This window comes from Zosterops lateralis, assembly GCF_965231275.1.
Source record: "Zosterops lateralis genome assembly, chromosome: 36".
Lineage (NCBI taxonomy): Eukaryota > Metazoa > Chordata > Aves > Passeriformes > Zosteropidae > Zosterops > Zosterops lateralis.
This window is the reverse complement of record NC_139796.1, coordinates 1,803,900-1,822,148: the sequence shown is the minus strand read 5'-3', so window position 1 is coordinate 1,822,148 and position 18,249 is coordinate 1,803,900. Positions and strand designations below refer to the sequence as shown.

At 59.9% G+C, this 18,249-nt stretch overlaps 1 protein-coding gene across 1 annotated transcript; it reads left to right on the top strand.

Moving 5' to 3' along the window:
• Positions 1 to 1,166: 1,166 nt before the first annotated feature.
• LOC310921749 (adhesion G protein-coupled receptor L1-like) lies at positions 1,167 to 18,067 on the top strand (the record flags this gene model as incomplete). The annotated part of the gene is made up of 15 exons (XM_083881969.1): positions 1,167 to 1,205; positions 2,579 to 2,762; positions 5,071 to 5,193; positions 6,044 to 6,249; positions 7,133 to 7,303; positions 8,357 to 8,566; positions 8,942 to 9,162; positions 9,999 to 10,065; positions 10,685 to 10,776; positions 11,358 to 11,526; positions 12,433 to 12,561; positions 15,545 to 15,641; positions 16,276 to 16,395; positions 16,941 to 16,958; positions 17,502 to 18,067. The coding sequence occupies 15 exons, from the start codon at positions 1,167 to 1,169 to the stop codon at positions 18,065 to 18,067; spliced, it is 2,412 nt and encodes an 803-aa protein (XP_083738095.1).
• Between the last annotated feature and the right edge of the window lie 182 nt (positions 18,068 to 18,249).

Sequence of the window (18,249 nt, the reverse complement as noted above, 5' to 3'; positions counted from 1 at the left end):
AAAATCGTCCCCAAAATCCCCCCAAATACCCAAATCCTTCCTGAAACCCACCCTAAAATTCTCCAAATTGCCCCCAGAGCCCCACAATTGGCCCTGAAATGACCCCAAAACCCCCAGAAATGCCAAAATTGCCCTCCAAAATCCCCCCCAAATCCCTAAATCCCTTCTGAAACCCCCCTAAAATTCCTCCAATTCACCAAAACCCAAAAATTTTCCCCAAAATCTCCCCAAAACCCCCCAAAATTTGCCCCCCAAATTCCCCAAAAAATTCCCAAAGCATTTCTGAAAACACCCCCTAAAATTCCCCAAAACCCCAAAATTTCCCCCCAAATCCCCCCAAAATTCCCAAAGCCCTTCTGAAACTCCCTTAAAATTCCGCTAAAGCCCCCCAAATCCCTCCCTGAAATTCCAAATCCCTCCAAAATCCTAAATCCCCCCAAGTTTCTCCCTGAAACTCCCTCAAAAATCCCAGATCCTCACCAAAATCCCAAATGTCTCTGAGTTTCTCCCAAAAATCTCCAAAATTCCCTCAAATCCCCCCAGTCCTCCCCAAAACCCCCAAATCCATTCTGGAAACCCCAAATTACCTCAAAATCCGCTGAAATCCCCCCAAAATCCCAAATCCTCTCCCAAATTCCCACTTTCTCAGAAAAATCCCCAAAATTCCCTAAAATCCCCTTTAATCCTCCCCAAAACCCACAAATTCCCAAATCTGTCTCGAAAAACTCAAAATCCTCCCCAAACCTCCCAAAATCCACCGAAACCCCCCAAATTTCCCCAAGTCTCCCTCCCCCAAAACTCTAAATTCCCTCAAACCACCAACCCCCCCCAACAAAATTACCTAGTTTCCCCCAAAATCCCCCCGGGGAAAAAAAAAAAAAAAAAAAAAAAAAAAAAAAAAAAATTCCCCCACTTTTGGGGGGACCTGCCCCCCCCAAATTCTCCTCCAGAACCTGAGGTGCTCCTGCCCCTGTGAATGAGATTGTCCTGGATTAAATTTTGGGGCTTTGCCCTGAATTTTGGGGGTTCCTGCCTCGATATTTGGAGGATCCTGTTCCAGATTTTGGGGGATCCTGTCCTGGATTTTGAGGTGCTGCCGGCGCAGGTTTTGGGGTCTCTCCCCCTCGCTGTGTGACCCCTCCCCATTTTTATTGTCCCCCCCTCAGATGCACAAACGAGAGCGAACCTGCAAGGATTACATCAAGGTGAGGGGGCGTGGCCTGCTGGGGGCGTGGCCACAGGCAATGGGAGGGGCTTGTGTGGGTGTAGTCAGTGTGTGGTGGACTGAGCTTTTCTGGGTGTGGTCAGGGTGTGGTGGGTGGGGCTTGCACGGGGAGGGGGCATGGCAGGGCAGGGCCATGAAATGGGTGGGGCTGTGGTTGTGGGTGGGGCTTATTCAGGAGGGGTGGGGTCTGCAGGGGTGTGGCTTAGGGGAGACGATCCTAGGTGGGCGGGGCTTAGAGATGATGGGCAGAACCTGGCTGGACATGTCCCATGGGCGTGGTCTGTCTGGGTGGGTGTGTCCTATGGGCGTGGTCCCGCTAGGCAGGTGTGTCCCATGGGCGTGGTCTCTCAGGGTGGGTGGGTGTGTCCCTGGGGTTGGACCCAGCCACACCCAGGGCTGCAGACCTGGGCCATGGCTGTCAGTGGGCGGGGCCTGTCCTGGGTGTCCCTTTGGGCAATGTCACTCGGGTGTGTCCCCCAGGCGTGTCCCATTGGCCTGTCCTTGGGGGTGTCCTCTGGGTGTGTCCCTGGGTGTGTCCCATGGGGGTGTCCCTTGGGGGTGTCCTTCAGGCGTGTCCCTGGGGTTTGTCCCTGGGGTTTGTCCCTGGGGTTTGTCCCTCGGTGTGTCCCCAGGGCATGTCCCCAGACGTATCCCCTGGGTGTGTCACTCAGGCCTGTCTCCTTTTTGTGTTCTCTGGGTGTGTCCCTTGGGTGTGCCCCCTTGGCATGTTTCTCTGGGCCTGTCCCTTGGGTGTGTCCCCTGGACGTGCCACCTGGGTGTGTCCCTTGGGGGTCACCTTGGTGTGTTTCCTGGATGTGTATCTTTGGGCATGTCCCTTTGGACGTGTCCCCTGGGTGTGTCCCAGCCCCATCCCTCCCCAGGTGGTTTTGTGTGTCCCTGGGCGTGTCCCTGGGCGTGTCCCTGGGCGTGTCCTGACCCAGCCCCGCCCATCCCATCCCCAGTCTGTGGTGGAGGCGGTGGGGGTTTGGGTGTGTCCCTTTGGGTGTGTCACAGCCCTGTCCCTTCCCCAGGCAGTGGTGGAGGTGGTGGGGGTTGGGTATCTCTTTGGGCGTGTCCCTGGGTGTGTCCCTTTGGGCGTGTCCCTGGGCGTGTCCCCGGCCGTGTCCCATCTCTGCCCCTCCACAGGCGGTGGGGCCATGGGGGTTGGGTGTGTCCCTGGGTGTGTCCCTGGGTGTGTCCCCGGCCGTGTCCCCAGCCGTGTCCCATCCCTCCCGTCCCCAGGCGGTGGTGGAGGCGGTGGGGTTGGGTGTGTCCCTGGGCGTGTCCCTGGGTGTGTCCCTGGGTGTGTCCCCGGCCGTGTCCCCGGCCCAGCCCCACCCCTCCCGTCCGCAGGCGGTGGTGGAGGCGGTGGATAACCTGCTGCGGCCCGAGGCGCTGGAGTCGTGGCGGGACATGAACGGCTCGGAGCAGGCGCACACGGCCACCATGCTGCTGGACGTGCTGGAGGAGGGCGCCTTCCTGCTGGCCGACAACGTCAAGGAGCCCGCGCGCTTCCTGGCGGCCCGGCAGAACCTGGGTCAGCCCCGGGCCCCCCCCGGACCCCGGGACCCCCACCCAACCCAAACACACAGACCCCCGAACCCCACCCGAACCCCCGGGACATCCTCCAAATCCCAAACCCCCCACTCAAAACTCCGGGACCCCCACCTACACTCCTGGGGTGCCCCCTCAGACCCCGGGACCCCCCAAAACCCCCACCTAAACATCCAAACCTCTGACTCCTCCCAAACCTCCAACCCCCACCCAGATCCCCAAACCCCCACCCAAACCCCCGGGACACCCCAAAACCCCCGGGACCTCCACCCAGACCCCCAGGACCCTCAACAAACTCTGGGACCCCCACCCAAACCTCCAACCCCCACTCCAAACCCCTGGGACCCCACCTAGACCCCCCGCCCAAACTCTCCAATCCCGACCCAAACCCTGAACCCCCACCCCAAACCCCCAGGACCCCCTCAGAGCCCTGGACCCCCACCCAAACCCCCGACCCCTCCTGGGGTCCCCACCCTGTCCCCTCCCCGCAGTCCCTGGTGTCCCCAGGACATCCAGGGTCTCCCCCAACCCCTCCCGGGGTCCCCGCCCTGTCCCCTCCCCGCAGTCCCTGGTGTCCCCAGGACATCCAGGGTCTCCCCCAACCCCTCCCGGGGTCCCCACCCTGTCCCCTCCCCGCAGTCCCTGGTGTCCCCAGGACATCCAGGGTCTCCCCCAGCCCCTCCCCAGGGTCTCAGGGGGCCTCCCCCACCTCCTGGATCATCTCCCAGCCCCCAACCCTCACCTGGGGACCCCCACCCCAATTCTCTGAGCTTGAGGGTCCCCCGTGTGCTCTGTGTGACACCCCTGCTCTCCTGAGTGGTTTTTCCTGTGCTTTTCCATGTTTTCCCCCATTTTCTGTGCTTCTGGCAGTGCTGGAGGTGTCGGTGCTGTGCCACACACACACCTCACAGCTTTTTCCATGTTTTTTCCCTTGGCTTTTTCCCATGTTATTTCAATATTTTCCACGTTTCTCCGTATCTCCCATGGTTATTCCATATTTCCCATTTTATTCCATATTTCCCGTGTTTTTTCCCCTGTTTTCCCTCAGTGCTGGAGGTGTTGGTGCTCAACACCAAGGGGCTGCTCCAGGAGTTTGTGTTTTCTGTGGTTTTCCATTTTTCCCATATTTTTTTCCATATTTCCCATGGGTTTTTCCATATTTTCCATGGATTTTCCTGTGTTTTTCCCATATTTCGTGCAGGTTTTTTCCCTATTTCCATGGGTTTTCCCCCATTTCCATGTTTTTTCCCCATTTTTCCAGCAGTTCTGGAGGTGTCTGTTCTGAACACTGAGGGGCCGCTCCAGGAGATCGTGTTTTCTGTGGTTTTCCCAAATTTCCCTTTTTTTCACCATTTTTTCCATTTTTTCCCCTATTTTCCATGGGTTTTTTCCATATTTACCACGTATTTTCCATATTTCTGCTGGGGTTTTTTCTATATTTCCCGTGTTTTTTTCGTATTTTACATGAGTTTTTTTCATATTTTCCATGGGTTTTTTCCATATTTTTCCGTGTCTTTTTCTCATATTTCCCATGCTTTTTTTTCCTTATTTCCCATGTTTTTTCCCCATTTCCCGTGGGTTTTTTAATATTTTCAATTTTTTTGGTATTTCTTATGAATTTTTCCCTGTTTTCTGGCAGTTCTGGCAGTGTCAGTGATGAACACTGAGGGGCTTCTCCAGGAGCTCATGTTTTCCATGTTTTTCTCCCTGTTTCCCATGTTTCTTTTCCCTATTTCCATGTTTTTTCCCCATTTCCCATATTTTTCCCCCTATTCGCATTATTTTCCCCATTTTTCTGGCAGTTCTGGAGGTGTCAGTGTTGAGTACCAAGGGGCCGCTCCAAGATCTCATGGTTTTGCCTATTTCCCATATTTTTTCCCCATTTCTATGTTTTTCCCCATTTCCCATGTCTTTCCCTATTTCCCATGGTTTTTTTCCCTATTTCCTATGGGTTTTTTCCCTATTCCCGTGTTTTTTCCCCGTGTTTCCCCCAGTTCTGGAGGTGTCAGTGCTGGACACCGAGGGCCCGCTGCAGGAGCTCGTGTTTCCCATGTTTCTTTTCCTATTCCCATGTCTTTCCATATTTTCCATCTTTTGTCCCTATTTCCCATTATTTTTCCCCATTTTTCTGGCAGCACTGGAGGTGTCAGTGTTGAGTACCAAGGGGCCGTTCCAAGATCTCGTGTCTTTCCCTATTTCCTATGTTTCTTTCCCTATTTCCCATGTTTCTTCCCCTATTTCCCATGTTTTTTTCCCCAATTTCCCATTATTTTTCCCCGTGTTTCTGGCAGTTCTGGAGGTGTCAGTGCTGAACACGGAGGGCCCGCTGCAGGAGCTCGTGTTCCCGCAGGAGCTGGGTGGGGACGGCTCCATCCAGCTCTCGGCCAGCACCCTCAAACAGAACAGCAGGAACGGTGAGGGGGGAACATTTGGGGGTCCCGAGGGGTTTTGGGCGGTCTGGGGGGGTCCTGGAGGTCCCGGGGGTTTTGGGGGTTTGGGGGGTCCTGGAGGTCTGAGGGGTCTGGAGGGTTTTGAGGGCTTGGGGTATCCAGAGCTCCCTCAAACAAAACAGCAGGAACGGTGAGAGGGGGACACTGGGGGCTCCCGAGGGGTTTTGGGGGATCTGGGGGTTCCTGGGGGTCTGCAGGGCTTGAGGGATTTTGGGGGACCCAGAGCACACCCAAATAGAACAGCAGGAATTGGGGAGGGGGCACACTGGGGGGGTCTGGGGGAGTTTGGGGGTCCTGGGGGAACAGGGGGCACCCTCAGAGCAGCAGGAATGGTGAGGGGGGTGCTCCAACCTGCAGCTCCCCCACAGGTGCTGAAGGGGGCTCTGGGTGTTTTTGAAGTGTTTTGGGGGTGTTTTGAGGTGTTTTGAGCTGTTTTTGGGGTGTCCCTTACCCTCTGCCCCCCAGGGGTGGTGAAGCAAGGTCTGGGTGATTTTTGGGGTGCTTTTGGGGTGTTTTGGGGTGTTTTTGGGCTGTCCCCGACCCTGTCTCTCCCCAGGGGTGGTGAAGGTGGCTCTGGGTGTTTTTGGGGTGTTTTGGGGTGTTTTTGGGGTGTCCCTCACCCACTGTCTCCCCAGAGATGACAAAGCAGGGTCTGGGTGTTTTAGGGTAGTTTTGGGGTGTTTTTGGGGTGATTTTGGGTGGTTTTGGGGTGTCCCTGACCCTCTGTCTCCTCAGAGATGATGAAGCAGAGTCTGGCTGTTTTGGGGTGGTTTTGGGGTGTTTTTGGGGTGCCCCTGACCCTCTGTCTCCCCAGGGGTGGTGAAGGTGGTGTTCATCCTGTACAACAACCTGGGGCTGTTCCTGCCCACCGAGAACGCCACCGTGCGCCTGGGGGGGGACGGGGGGCCCCGCGCCCCCCAGCTCGTGGTCAACTCCCAGGTCATCGCCGCCTCCATCAACAAAGAGTCCAGCAGGGTCTTCCTGCGGGACCCCGTGGTCTTCACCCTGCCCCACCTGGAGGTGAGACCCCCAAAAAACCTGCCCTGACCCTCAAAACCGCCCCAGATCCCCCAAAAACCCACCCAGACCCTCAAAAAACTCCCCTGGATCCTCAGAACTGCACCTAGAAACCCCAAATCTGCCCCCAGGACATCCAGAATTTCACCATGACCCACCTCACAGTGGGACCCCCAAAAATTCCCTCAGACCCCCCAAAACCCCATCCTGACCGCCCCCAAACTCCTCGGAACCCTCAGAACTGCACCCAGAGACCCCAAATCCCCATCCCTGGGACATCCACAACTTCTCCAGGATCCACCTCGAGGTCAAAAATCCCCCCAGACCCCCCAAAACCACACCCAGGACATGGCAGTCCCTGAGACCCCCAAAAGCTTCCTCAGGACACCCAAAACATTCCCTGGACCCCGTGGTCTTCACCCTGCCCCACCTCGAGGTGGGACCCCCAAAAACCCACCCTGACCCCTCAGGGCACACCCAGGACCTGGGAACCCTCCCAGAGCCCCGAAAACCCTGCCCAGAGCCCCCCAAACCCCACCCAGAATGTGGGAACCACTCGGTGCCCCCAAAATCCCACCCAGATCTCCAAAAGCAAAGGCTCCCAAACCTCCCAGGACCTCTCATTTCCCACCCAGACCCCAAGAACCACTTTGAGACCAACTTCTTCTGGAATTACTGGGATTGGGCCCCTGTCCCTGTCCTTGGGACCCCCTGGGACTCCCTGGGACCTCCCTGGGACCCCCTGAGACCCCCATTTCCCCCTGTCTGTGTCCTTAGGACCCCTCTGGGACCCCTTGGGACCCTCCTGATCCCCCCTGAGACCCCCAGGGACCTCCCTGGGTCCTTCCTGGGAGCCCCCTGACCCGCCCTGTCCCCCCTGTCCCAGACCAAGAACCACTTTGGGGCCAACTGCTCATTCTGGAATTACTCGGAGCGCTCCATGGCCGGGCACTGGTCGAGCCAGGGCTGCCGCCTGCTGCGCTCCAACGGCACCCACAGCTCCTGTGCCTGCAGCCACCTGACCAACTTCGCCCTGCTGATGGCACGGACCCAGAGCGTGAGTCACACCTGGGCACACACCTGGGCACACCTGGGCACACCTGGGGACACACCTGAGGGGTTAGGGACACACCTGGGCACCCACAGCTCCTGTGCCTGCAGCCACCTGACCAACTTCGCCCTGCTGATGGCGCGAACACAGAGCGTGAGTCACACCTGGGCACACCTGGGGACACCTAAGATACACCTGGGGACACACTTGGGGACACCTGAGATAGCGGGGTACACACCTGGGTACACACCTGGTGACATCTGAGCAACTTCACCCTGCTCATGGCCCAGACACAGGGTGTGAGTCACACCTGGGGACACCTGCGAACATACCTGAGGACACATCTGGGGACACATGGGGACACGTGGGGACAGCTCAGATAGCTGGGTACACTTGGGTACACACCTGCAGCCACCTGACCAACTTCACCCTGCTCATGACACAGACACAGAGTGTGAGTCACACCTGGGGACACACCTGGGACATGTGGGATACACCTGGGTACATACCTGGTGACACTTGGGTACACACCTGGTGGTACCTGACCAACTTTGCCTTGCTTATGGCACAGACACAGAGTGTACACTTGGGCACATCTGAGATACCTGGGTACACCTGGGCACAACTGGTGACACCTGGGTACACCCAGGTCATGGGGGTTACACCTGGGTACACACCTGGTGACACCTGACCAACTTCACCCTGGTCATAGCCCAGACACAGAGTGGGAGTGACACACCTGGGCATACCTGAGATAACTGGGACACACCTGGGATCACCTGGGCGGGGATCCTGGTGACCCCTCTCCCCTCCTGCTATCCCCTGTCCCCTCCCGGTGGTCACTGTCCCTCCCCTTGACCTTGGCTCATGGCAAGATCATTTGAGATCCCCCAAATCCCTCATTCCTCCACAAAATTTTGTTTTCCCAGTCTTCCTCAGTTCCCAGGGCAGCTGAGCCCCTGTTCAGGTGCTGCTGTCGGCAACCACCTGGGCGGGGATCCTGGTGGCCCCTGTCCCCTCCTGGTGGCCCCAAATCCCCCAAATTCCCATTTCCCGCAGTTCCCGGGGCGGCTGAACGAGGTGCTGCTGTCGGTGATCACCTGGGCAGGGATCCTGGTGGCGCTGCTGTGCCTGGGGCTCTCCATCTCGGCCTTCTGCTGCCTGCGGGGGCTGCCCTCGGAGCGCACCACCATCCACAAGAACCTCTGCATCAGCCTCTTCCTGGCCGAGCTGCTCTTCCTCGTGGGCATCGACAAGACGCAGTACCAGGTGAGGCCGGCACACCTGGGGCACGCCTGGCACACCTGGGACCCCCGAGGGACACCCTATGGCACACCTGGGGCTCTGGAGGGACACTCTATGGCACACCTGGGACCCCCAAGGGACAGCCCAGGAATGAAGGGGCTCCTGAAGGACAGCCCATGGCACACCTGGAGCCCTCATGGCACAACTGGGACTCCCAAGGGACAGCCCACAGCACACCTGGGATACCTGGTATCCCCAAGGGACCACCCATGACACAGCTGGGACATCGCAGGACACCCCATGGCACATCTGGGACCCCCAAGGGACCACCCGTAACACCCATCTCACTGTCCGTGTCCCCTTCCCTGTCCCTGTCCCTGACTGTCGCTGTCCCCGCAGGTGGCCTGTCCCATCTTTGCGGGGCTGCTGCACTATTTTTTCCTGGCGTCATTCTCGTGGCTGTGCCTGGAGGGGGTTCACCTGTACCTGCTGCTGCTCGAGGTGTTTGACAGCGACCCCGGCCGCCGCAAGTATTACTACGCGGGTGGGTACTTCTTCCCCGCCATCGTCGTCGCCGTGGCCGCCGCTGTCGACCACCGCAGCTATGGCACCGACCAGGCGTGAGTGGGCGGGGCCGGGCGGGGCGGGGCGGGGCCGGGTGGGGCTGGGTGTGGCTAGAGCAGGGCTGGCGTGTGGTATGGGTGTGGCCAGGGAGTGGCCAGGGAGTGGCTGGACTGTGGCTGGGCTGTGGCTGAGTGGAGTCAGGACATGACTGGGGTGTGGTATGGGTGTGGCCAGGGTGTGGCCGGGGTGTGGCTGGAGCATGACTGGGGTGCACACAGGGTGTGCCCAGGCTGTGTCCAGGGCATGGCTGGAGTGTGGCTGGTGTGTGGCCAGGGTGTGGCTGGGGTATGACAACGGTGTGCCCAGGCTGTGTCCAGGGCATGGCTGGAGTGTGGCCAGGGTGTGGCCGGGGTATGACCAGGGTGTGCCCAGGCTGTGTCCAGGGTGTGGCCTGGATGTGGCTGCAGTGTGGTCAGGATGTGGCCGGGGTGTGACTGGAGCATGGCTGGGGTGCGGTCAGGGTGTGCCCAAGGTGTGACCAAGGTGGGGCTTGCCCTTCCCCCATTGGGAGTGCCCAGGTGTGAATGGAAGGACTGGAGCTGGGCTTGAATCAGGGGGCGTGGCCTGATTTAGGGGGAGTGGCTTGAATGGGGCGGGGCTTCCCCATTGGGCGTGACCTTTTTGATTGCTGATTTTGGGGTGTGGCCTGAGTCAGGGCGCAGGGCTTGAAGCAAGGTAGGGCCACAGGTGCTGCTATGGGATTCAACAGGTGTGGATGGGGGCTCTGGGGGAGGGGCGGGGTCTGATCGGTGGGGGCGTGGTCTCACTTGTTCAGGGGGTGGGACATGTCCTCCATGATGGGCGTGTCCCGATGATGCCCCACCCCTGGCAGGTGCTGGCTGCGGGTGGACAATTATTTCATCTGGAGCTTCATTGGCCCCGTGGCCTTCGTCATCCTCGTACGAGGGGGCTGGGGGGGCACTGGGGGGGCACTGGGGGGCTTCAGGGGTCTGGGGGACCAGGGATGGACCTTTGCCATGCTCGGCTGGGGGGATGGGGGGCTGAGGGGGCTTGGGAAGGTCTGGGGGGTCTGGATATGGACATTCCTCATCCTCATCTGGGGGCCTGAGAGGGCTCAGGGGGTCTCAGGAGGGCTGAGGGTCTTTGGGGGTTTGGGGATGGACCTTAATCATCCTCATCTGGGGGCTGGGGGAACCCCAGGGGTGTGGGGATCACGGTGTGGGGTGCCACAGTGCTTTTAGGGTCCTGCAGTGGGTCTGGGGTCCCACAGTGGCTTGGGGGTCCCACAGTCGATCTAGGGTCCTCCCTGGGTCTGGGGTCCCTCCATGACTGGGTGTGGCCATGTCTCAGGGTGGGTCCTGTAGTGGATTTGGGATCCCACAGTGGGTCTGGGATCCCACAGTGGGTCTGGGGTTAGGGTTGTGGGTCTGGGGTCCCATGGTGGCTCTGGGGTCCTGTGGTGGCTCTGGGGTCCCCCGTGGCTGTGGGTGTGGCCGTGTGTCATTTGGGGTCCCCCCCAGCTCTGGGTGTGGCCGTGTGTCATTTGGGGTCCCGCAGGTGACGCTGGTGTTCCTGCTGGTGACCCTGCACAAGATGCTGCGCAGCTCAGCCGCCCTCAAACCTGACTCCAGCCGCCTGGACAGCATCAGGTGGGGCACCCCAAACGGGGGGAACCCCAAACGAGACCCCAAATGGGACCCCCAAACTGCAGGGAGACCCCACATGGGGGGCATGGACCCCAAACGGGACCCCAAAGTGGGGAGACCTGCAAAGAGGGGCAGGACCCCAGATGGGGCCCCTGATGGGCACCCACAAATGGGAGGACCCCAAATGAGACCCCTGTGTTTTGGGGGAGGCCCAAATGGGATCCCAAACTGGGGGAGCCCAGGTGGGACCCCTGAATGGGGGCATCCCAAACATGGCAGGGAGGGACCTCTAAAATGGGGCCTGACTCCCCTGGAATGCCCTGGTGGTGGGTGCTGGGATCCCAATCCCTCCCAGTCCTTCCTAGTGCCCTTCAGAGCGCCCCCAGTGCCCTCCAGTGCTTCCCACTGCCCTCCACTGCCCTCCAATGCCCTCCCAGTCAGTCCCAGTCCCCTTTCAGTGCCTTGCAACGCCCTCCCAGCGCCCTCATTCAGGATCTCTGGGGGTCCCGCTGCTCCCCACTCCCCTCCCAGCGCTCCCCAGTCTCTCCCAGTCCATCCCAGTGCTGACAGCAGGTGCCCCGCAGGTCATGGGCGCTGGGGGCCATCGCTCTGCTGCTGCTGCTGGGGCTCACCTGGGCCTTCGGCCTCCTCTTCGTCACCCGGGAGTCGGTGCTGACGGCGTCGCTCTTCACGGCCTGCAACGCCCTGCAGGGCACCTTCATCTTCCTCTTCCACTGCGCCCTCCAGAAGAAGGTCTGGGGGGCTGGGGGCACTGGGATGGACTGGGAGGCACTGGGAGATAGTGGGACTGCCAGAGATCAGGAATAGAGGGACTGGGGAGACACTGCATAGGCACCTTCATCTTCCACTGTGCCCTCCAGAAGAAGATCTGGAGGGGGCTGGGGGCACTGGGAGGGACTGGGAGGGCATTGGGAGGCACTGGGGAGAGCACTGGGACACACGGAGATCACGGATGAGGGCACAGGGGGGCACACCGGTCAAGTACCTTCATCTTCCTCTTCCACTGTGCCCTCCAGAAGAAGGTCTGGAGGAGACTGGGAGGCACAGGGAGGAACTGGGTGGGACTAGGAGAAACTGGGAGGGACTGGGGAGACACTGGGAGGCACTGGGAGATAGTGGGACCCCCCCAGAGATCAGGAATGGAGGGACTGGGAGGACACGGCATAGGCACCTTCATCTTCCTCTTCCACTGTGCCCTCCAGAACAAGATTTGGGGGGCACTGTGAGAGACTGGAAGGGACTGGGATCCTCACAGAGCGTGAATGAGGAGCACTGGGACAGACTGGGGAGAACTGGGAGGGAGTGGGACCCCCAGAGATCATTAACAGGGACACTGGGAGGGCACTGGGAGGGACTGGGACATGAATGGGGGGGCTACTGGGTTGTTACTGGTGGGCCCCCAGTTGCACCAGGAGCTCAGCAAGTGGCACTGGGAGCGCTGTGGGGTTACTGGGTGTTACTGGTGTGCACTGGTGTGAACTGGTGTGTCCCCCAGGTGCACCGGGAGCTCAGCAGGCGGCATTGGGTTACTGGGTGTTACTGGGGGTCACTGATGTGTTACTGGTGCGAACTGGTGTGTTACTGGGCATTACTGGGGGTCACTGATGTGTTACTGGTGTGAACTGGTGTGTCCCCCAGGTGCACCGGGAGCTCAGCAAGTGCCTGCGGCACTCGGGGTGTTGCCTCAGGGGCCCTCCCGGGACCTCCCTGGGCGCCCTCAAACCCTCGGCCGCCCGCGCCCACCCCCGGTACTACAGCGGCACCCAGGTGGGGACCCAAAGCACCCAAAAAAACACCCCAAAACACCCCAAAAACACCCCCAAACACCTAAAAAACACCCCCAAAACACCCCCAAAACCTGCCCCAAACCCCACCCCTGGTACTACAACGGCACCCAGGTGGGGACCCAAAGCACCCCAAAAACACCCCAAAAATACCCCCAAAACACCCCAAAACCCGCTGCCAAACCCCATCCCTGGTACTACATTGGCACCCAGGTGGGGACTCCCAAAACCCTCACCTGGACCCCTAAAACTTTCCCTGGGACCCCCTTTCCCCCCACCAGCAATTCCAAACGAGGTGGGGAGCCCCAAAAGCCCTGAAAATCCCCCCCAATAGGATAAGGGGTCTTTGAGGGCCTCTCACAGAAATGAGGGGTTTGGGGAGACCCCTCACAGCCCCATAGCTCTGAGAAATCCCAAATCCCACAGATAACCAACCCCACAATGCCAAATCTCACAGAAACTCCCACCCTGAGACCCCTCAAGAAACCCCATCCAGTTACAGAGACTCCCCAAACTCAGAGACACCCCAATCCCACTGACACCCTCCCAGAGACCTCCATACAGGACCAGGGCAGGTCTCTGGGGGAGTTTATGGGATTTCCAACCCCTCTTTCTCTCCCTTTTCCTGCTTGTTTTTCTCCTCACATTTCCCACCCTTTTTGTTTTCTCTTTTCCTGTGTTTCTTCTTTCCTTTTTCACCTGTTTTTCTCTTCACATTTCCCCACTCTTTTTCCTTTGTTTTTTTCTCTTCCATTTCCCACTATTCTCACCTTTCCCACCCTTTTCTATTTTATTTTCCCAGCGTCTTTCCCTCACAATTCTTGCTCTTTTTTCTTTTCTTTTTTTCCAGCCTTTCCTCTCACTTTTCTTTCTCTCTCTCACATTCCCCACACTTTTCTACCTGAGGTTTGCCACCCTTTTCCCCCTCACCTTTCCCTCCCTTTTTCCCTCACATTTCCCATCCTTTTCACCTCACGTTTCTCGCCTTCTTCCTCTTCAAATTTTCCTGCTCTTTTCTCCCCTCACATTTCCCGCCATTTTTTTCTTTTTTCCCCTTTTCCACCCTTTTTCCCCCCTCAAGTTTCCTGCCCTTTCCCTCTCACATTTCCCACTCTTTTCCCTTCATGTTTCCTGCCCTTTTCCCCCTCACATTTCCCGCTCTTTTCCCCCTCACATTTCTCACCCTTTTCCCCTTACATTTCCCGATTTTTCCTCCTCATGTTTCCCGCCATTTTTTCCCTTACCTTTCCCACCCTTTTTTCCCCTCAGGTTTGCCACCCTTTTGCCCTCAAGTTTCCCTCCCTTTTCCCCTCACATCTCCTGCCCTTCTCTGCCTCACATTTCCTGCTGTTTTTCCCCCTCACATTTGTCATCCTTTCCCCCTCACATTTCCCACTATTTTCCCTTCATGTTTCCTGCCATTTTTTTCCCCTCAGGTTTGCCACCCTTTTCCCCCTCACATTTCCTGCTCTTTTTCCTCTTCACATTTTTCTTCGCATTTCTCACCTTTTCCCCCTCACATTTCTCACCCTTTCCCCCTCACATTTCCCGATTTTTCCTCCTCATGTTTCCTGCCATTTTTCCCCTCACATTTCCCTCCCTTTTTGGCCTCACATTTCCCGCCTTTTCCCCCTCTGGTTTCCCGCCTTTTTCCCCTCACGTTTTCCCACCTTTTTCCCCTCACATTTTACCGCCCTTTTCTCCCCTCACATTTCCTGCCATTTTTTCCCTTACCTTTCCTACCCTTTTTCCCCTCAGGTTTGCCACCCTTTTGGCCTCACATTTCCCTGCCTTTTCCCCTCACATTTCCTGCTCTTTTTCCCTCTCATATTTTCCACTTTTCCTCCCTCACATTTCCCTCCCTTTTCCCCCTCACGTTTCCCGCCCTTTTTGGCCTCACATTTCCCGCCCTTTCCCCCTCAGATTTCCGGCCTTTTTCCCCCTCACATTTTACCGCCCTTTTCTCCCCTCACATTTCCTGCCATTTTTTCCCTTACTTTTCCCACCCTTTTTTCCCTCAGGTTTGTCACCCTTTTGCCCTCAAGTTTCCTTCACATTTCCCTTCGCGTTCCCTGCTCTTTTCCCCCTCGCATTTCCTGCCATTTTTTCCCTTACTTTTCCCACTCTTTTCTCCCCTCAGGTTACCTGCCTTTTTCCCCTCCCATTTCCCACCATATTTCCCCCTCGTATTTCCCTTTTTCCCCTCATTTTTCTCACCTGTTTCCCTTCACATTTCCCACCCTTTTCCTTCCCTTTTCCCCTCAGGTTTTATACACTTTTCCCATCACTTTTCCCAGCCCCTTTTCCCCTTAAATTAACTCCTGTGGCTACTACACGCCCCTCATTGCTCTTGGTCCTGCCTGTCAATCACTCTGAGCGGCAGATCCTGCCTGTCAATCACCTTTATTCCTGCCTGTCAATCACTCTGAGCAGCAGATCCTGCCTGTCAATCACCTTTATTCCTGCCTGTCAATCACAGAGGTTGATGCCACCTGTCAATCACTCCTGTCTTGCCTGTCAGTCCCCCACAGACCCCATAGCCCCCCAAATAACCCCCCCAAACTCATGACCAGAACTACAGCAATACCCATGATGGGACCCCCAACACCCCCCAAATGACCCCTCAACCCAAAAAACTCCTAAAGCTCCCTGGACCCCCAAACCCCCCCCACACCCAGGTGGGGATCCTCCCCGTGGCACCCTCAAATCCCTCCAGATCCACAAATCCCCCCATGACACACCCAGACCCTCGCCCAGGTGCAGGGGGCCCCCTCCAGACCCCCCAAATCTCCCTGTGGCACCCCCCATGTTCCCCCAGAGCCTCCTGGCCCCAAAAACTCCCTCAGAGCCCAGCAGGCTATAGGTGCTGGCTGTGGGGACACCTCGGGGGTATTCTGGGGGTTCTGGGGGGTCTGGAGTGTTTTTGGGGGGTTCTGGGGGTCCCAGCCCCACCGCTGTGCCCCCAGAGCCGGATCCGGAGGATGTGGAACGACACGGTCCGGAAACAGACGGAGTCTAGTTTTATGGGGGGGGACCTGAACAGCACCCCGACCTTGAACCGAGGTGAGACACCCCAAAAAACTCCTCAAACCCCCCTGCCCTGAGCAGAGGTGAGACCCCTCCCCAGAAACCCCCAGGGACCATCTTCCATCCTGAAGAGAGGTGTAGACCGCTCCCAAAAACCCACAAGGGACCCCAAAGATCCCTCAGGGAGCGCCTCAGACCCCCAGGGCCCCTCCCAGGGACCACCCAGGACTCCTTTCCACAGACCCCCTGAGATGCCTCAGATCCACTTCAGACCTCCCAAGACTCCCCATCCTCAGCCCTGGGACTACTGGGACCCCAAATACCCCTCTGGGATGTGTTTGGGACCCCCTGGGAACCCCTGAGACCCCTCAGACCCCCTAAGACTCCCCATCCTCACCCTCGGGACCCCAAGGACCCCTCTGGGATGTGTTTGGGACCCACTGGGACCCCTCTGATCTACCTCAGACCCCCTGAGCTCTCCATCCCCTCCCCAGAGACCTCCTGGGACCCCAAAGACCCTTCTGGGATGTTTGGGACCCCTGGGACTCTCTGGGACCTCCCTGGGTCCCCCATGGGACCACCTCAGACTCCCCTCAGACCCCTCCAGGACACTCCTGGGACCCCCAGGCCCCCCCAGCCCCTCGTGTGTGACCCCCCCATCTCTCTGCAGGGTCTCACCTCCTGCCCAACCCGGTGCTGCCGCCGCGGGGGGGGTCGAGCCCCTACAACACCCTCCTGGCCGAGGGGGGGGGCTTCACCCCCGCCTCCCCCCCTGCCTTCACCGCCCCAGGTGGGTCTGGGGGGGCACAACTCCCCCAAGCTGCCCCCAAACCCTCGGGACCCCTCAAATCCCCCCCAAATCCCCTGATGATTTTTCTCTCAGCCCTCCCAGGCGGGTTCAGGGGAGGTTTGGGGGGGTCCTGGGTGTTGCCCCCACAAAATCCCCCCACACTGCCCTGGGTCCCCCCAAAATCCCCACCCAGCCCCTGCCCCCTCCTGCAGCTGCCCCCAGGGTGGGAATGGGGGGGTTTGGGGGGGTCTGCACCTGCCCAGTGCCCCCCCAGTTTCAGCCCCTGGGTGGGAATGGGGGGATTTTCCCACTCCCCCCAACTGCCCCCAACCACCTGGGGCCTCCCAAAATTCCCCCACACCCCCCATGGAGGGTGACGGGGCATCCTGAACCCACACAACCCCCCTGGGCCCCCCGGGCCAAATTCCCCCAAATATCCCCCCGTGGGGCTGGGGAGTGCTGGGGAATTGGGGCAGATCAGGGTGGGAGGAATTGGGGGATCCAGGGTGGGCCAGGACCCCCCTAAGTGCTGCCTCTGTCCCCAGGGAGCTTCCGTGACACCAGTAAGTGCCACCCTGTGACCCCCATGTCACCCCCGTGCCCCTCCTTGTGCCCCCCAGCCCCCACCCCCAGCACCTCCCCACACCCCCCACGGCCATCCAGACCCCCTCAGTGACCCCCCAACCCCCTTTAGACCCCAGAGCCCTCAGCTGGTGCCCCAAACCCCACCCCAATCCCCCAGACCCTCCCCCTGATCCCCCCAAGCCCACCAATGACCCCCCAGCCCCCACTGACCCCCCACTGACCCCCCAAATCCTTCCACTGACGCCCCAGACCCCCCCACTGACCCCTCAATAACACCCCAGTGACCCCCCAATGACCCCCAGACCCCTCCAGTGACCCCCCCCAGACCCCCACTGACCCCACCACTGACCCCCCAAACCACTCCACTGACTATAGACCTCCCCACTGACCCCCAAGCCCACCAATGACCCCCCACTGTCCCCTCAATAACACCCCAGTGACCCCCAGACCCCTCCACTGACCACCCAGACCCCCACTGACCCCCCCATGCCCCCCCCCACTGACGCCCCCCGTGCCCGCAGAGCCCCCCCGGGAGCCCCCGGAGCCGCTGCCCCTCAACGGCAACTTCAACAACAGTTACAGCCTGCGGGGGGGCCCCGAGGGGGGCCCCGGGGGGGTGGCCCCGGGCCGGGGGGGCTGCCCGGTGGGAGCCCCCCCGGACCCGGCGGCGCTGGAGAAGATGATCATCTCGGAGCTGGTGCACAACAACCTGCGGGGAGGGGGCTCCGCGCACGGGGGGGGACCGCCCCCCGCCGCCGCCGCCCCCCCCGCCGCCCCCCCCGCCCCCGGCCGAGCCCCCCCCCGGCGCCCCCGAGCTGGGGCTGCTCTACCAGGAGCTGGCCCGGGGGGCCCGGCCGGGCTGGGGCCGCCCCCCGACCCCCCCCGCGACCCCCGGCACCCGCCCCCGCCGCGGGACTACCCCGACAGCAGCCCCGAGGGGCCCCCCCCCGCGCCCCCGTACCTGGGGGGACCCCCCCGAGCGCCGCCCCCCAACCGCCGGCACAGCCCCGAGACCTTCGGGGGGCCCGAGGGGGGCGCGGGGGGCGCCGAGCCCGACGGGCAGATGCAGCTGGTGACCAGCCTGTGAGACCCCCGGGCGGGGGGGACGCGCGGGGGACCCCCCAGAGCCGCGGGGGGCACAGCGGGGGGGCCGCCAGGGGACACGGGGGGCTGGGCTGGCACGAGGAGCCCCCCCTCGCTCGGGGGGCACACGGGGGTCCGGCCCCGAGCGGAGACCCCGAGCGGAGACCCCTCCTCACACCCGGACAC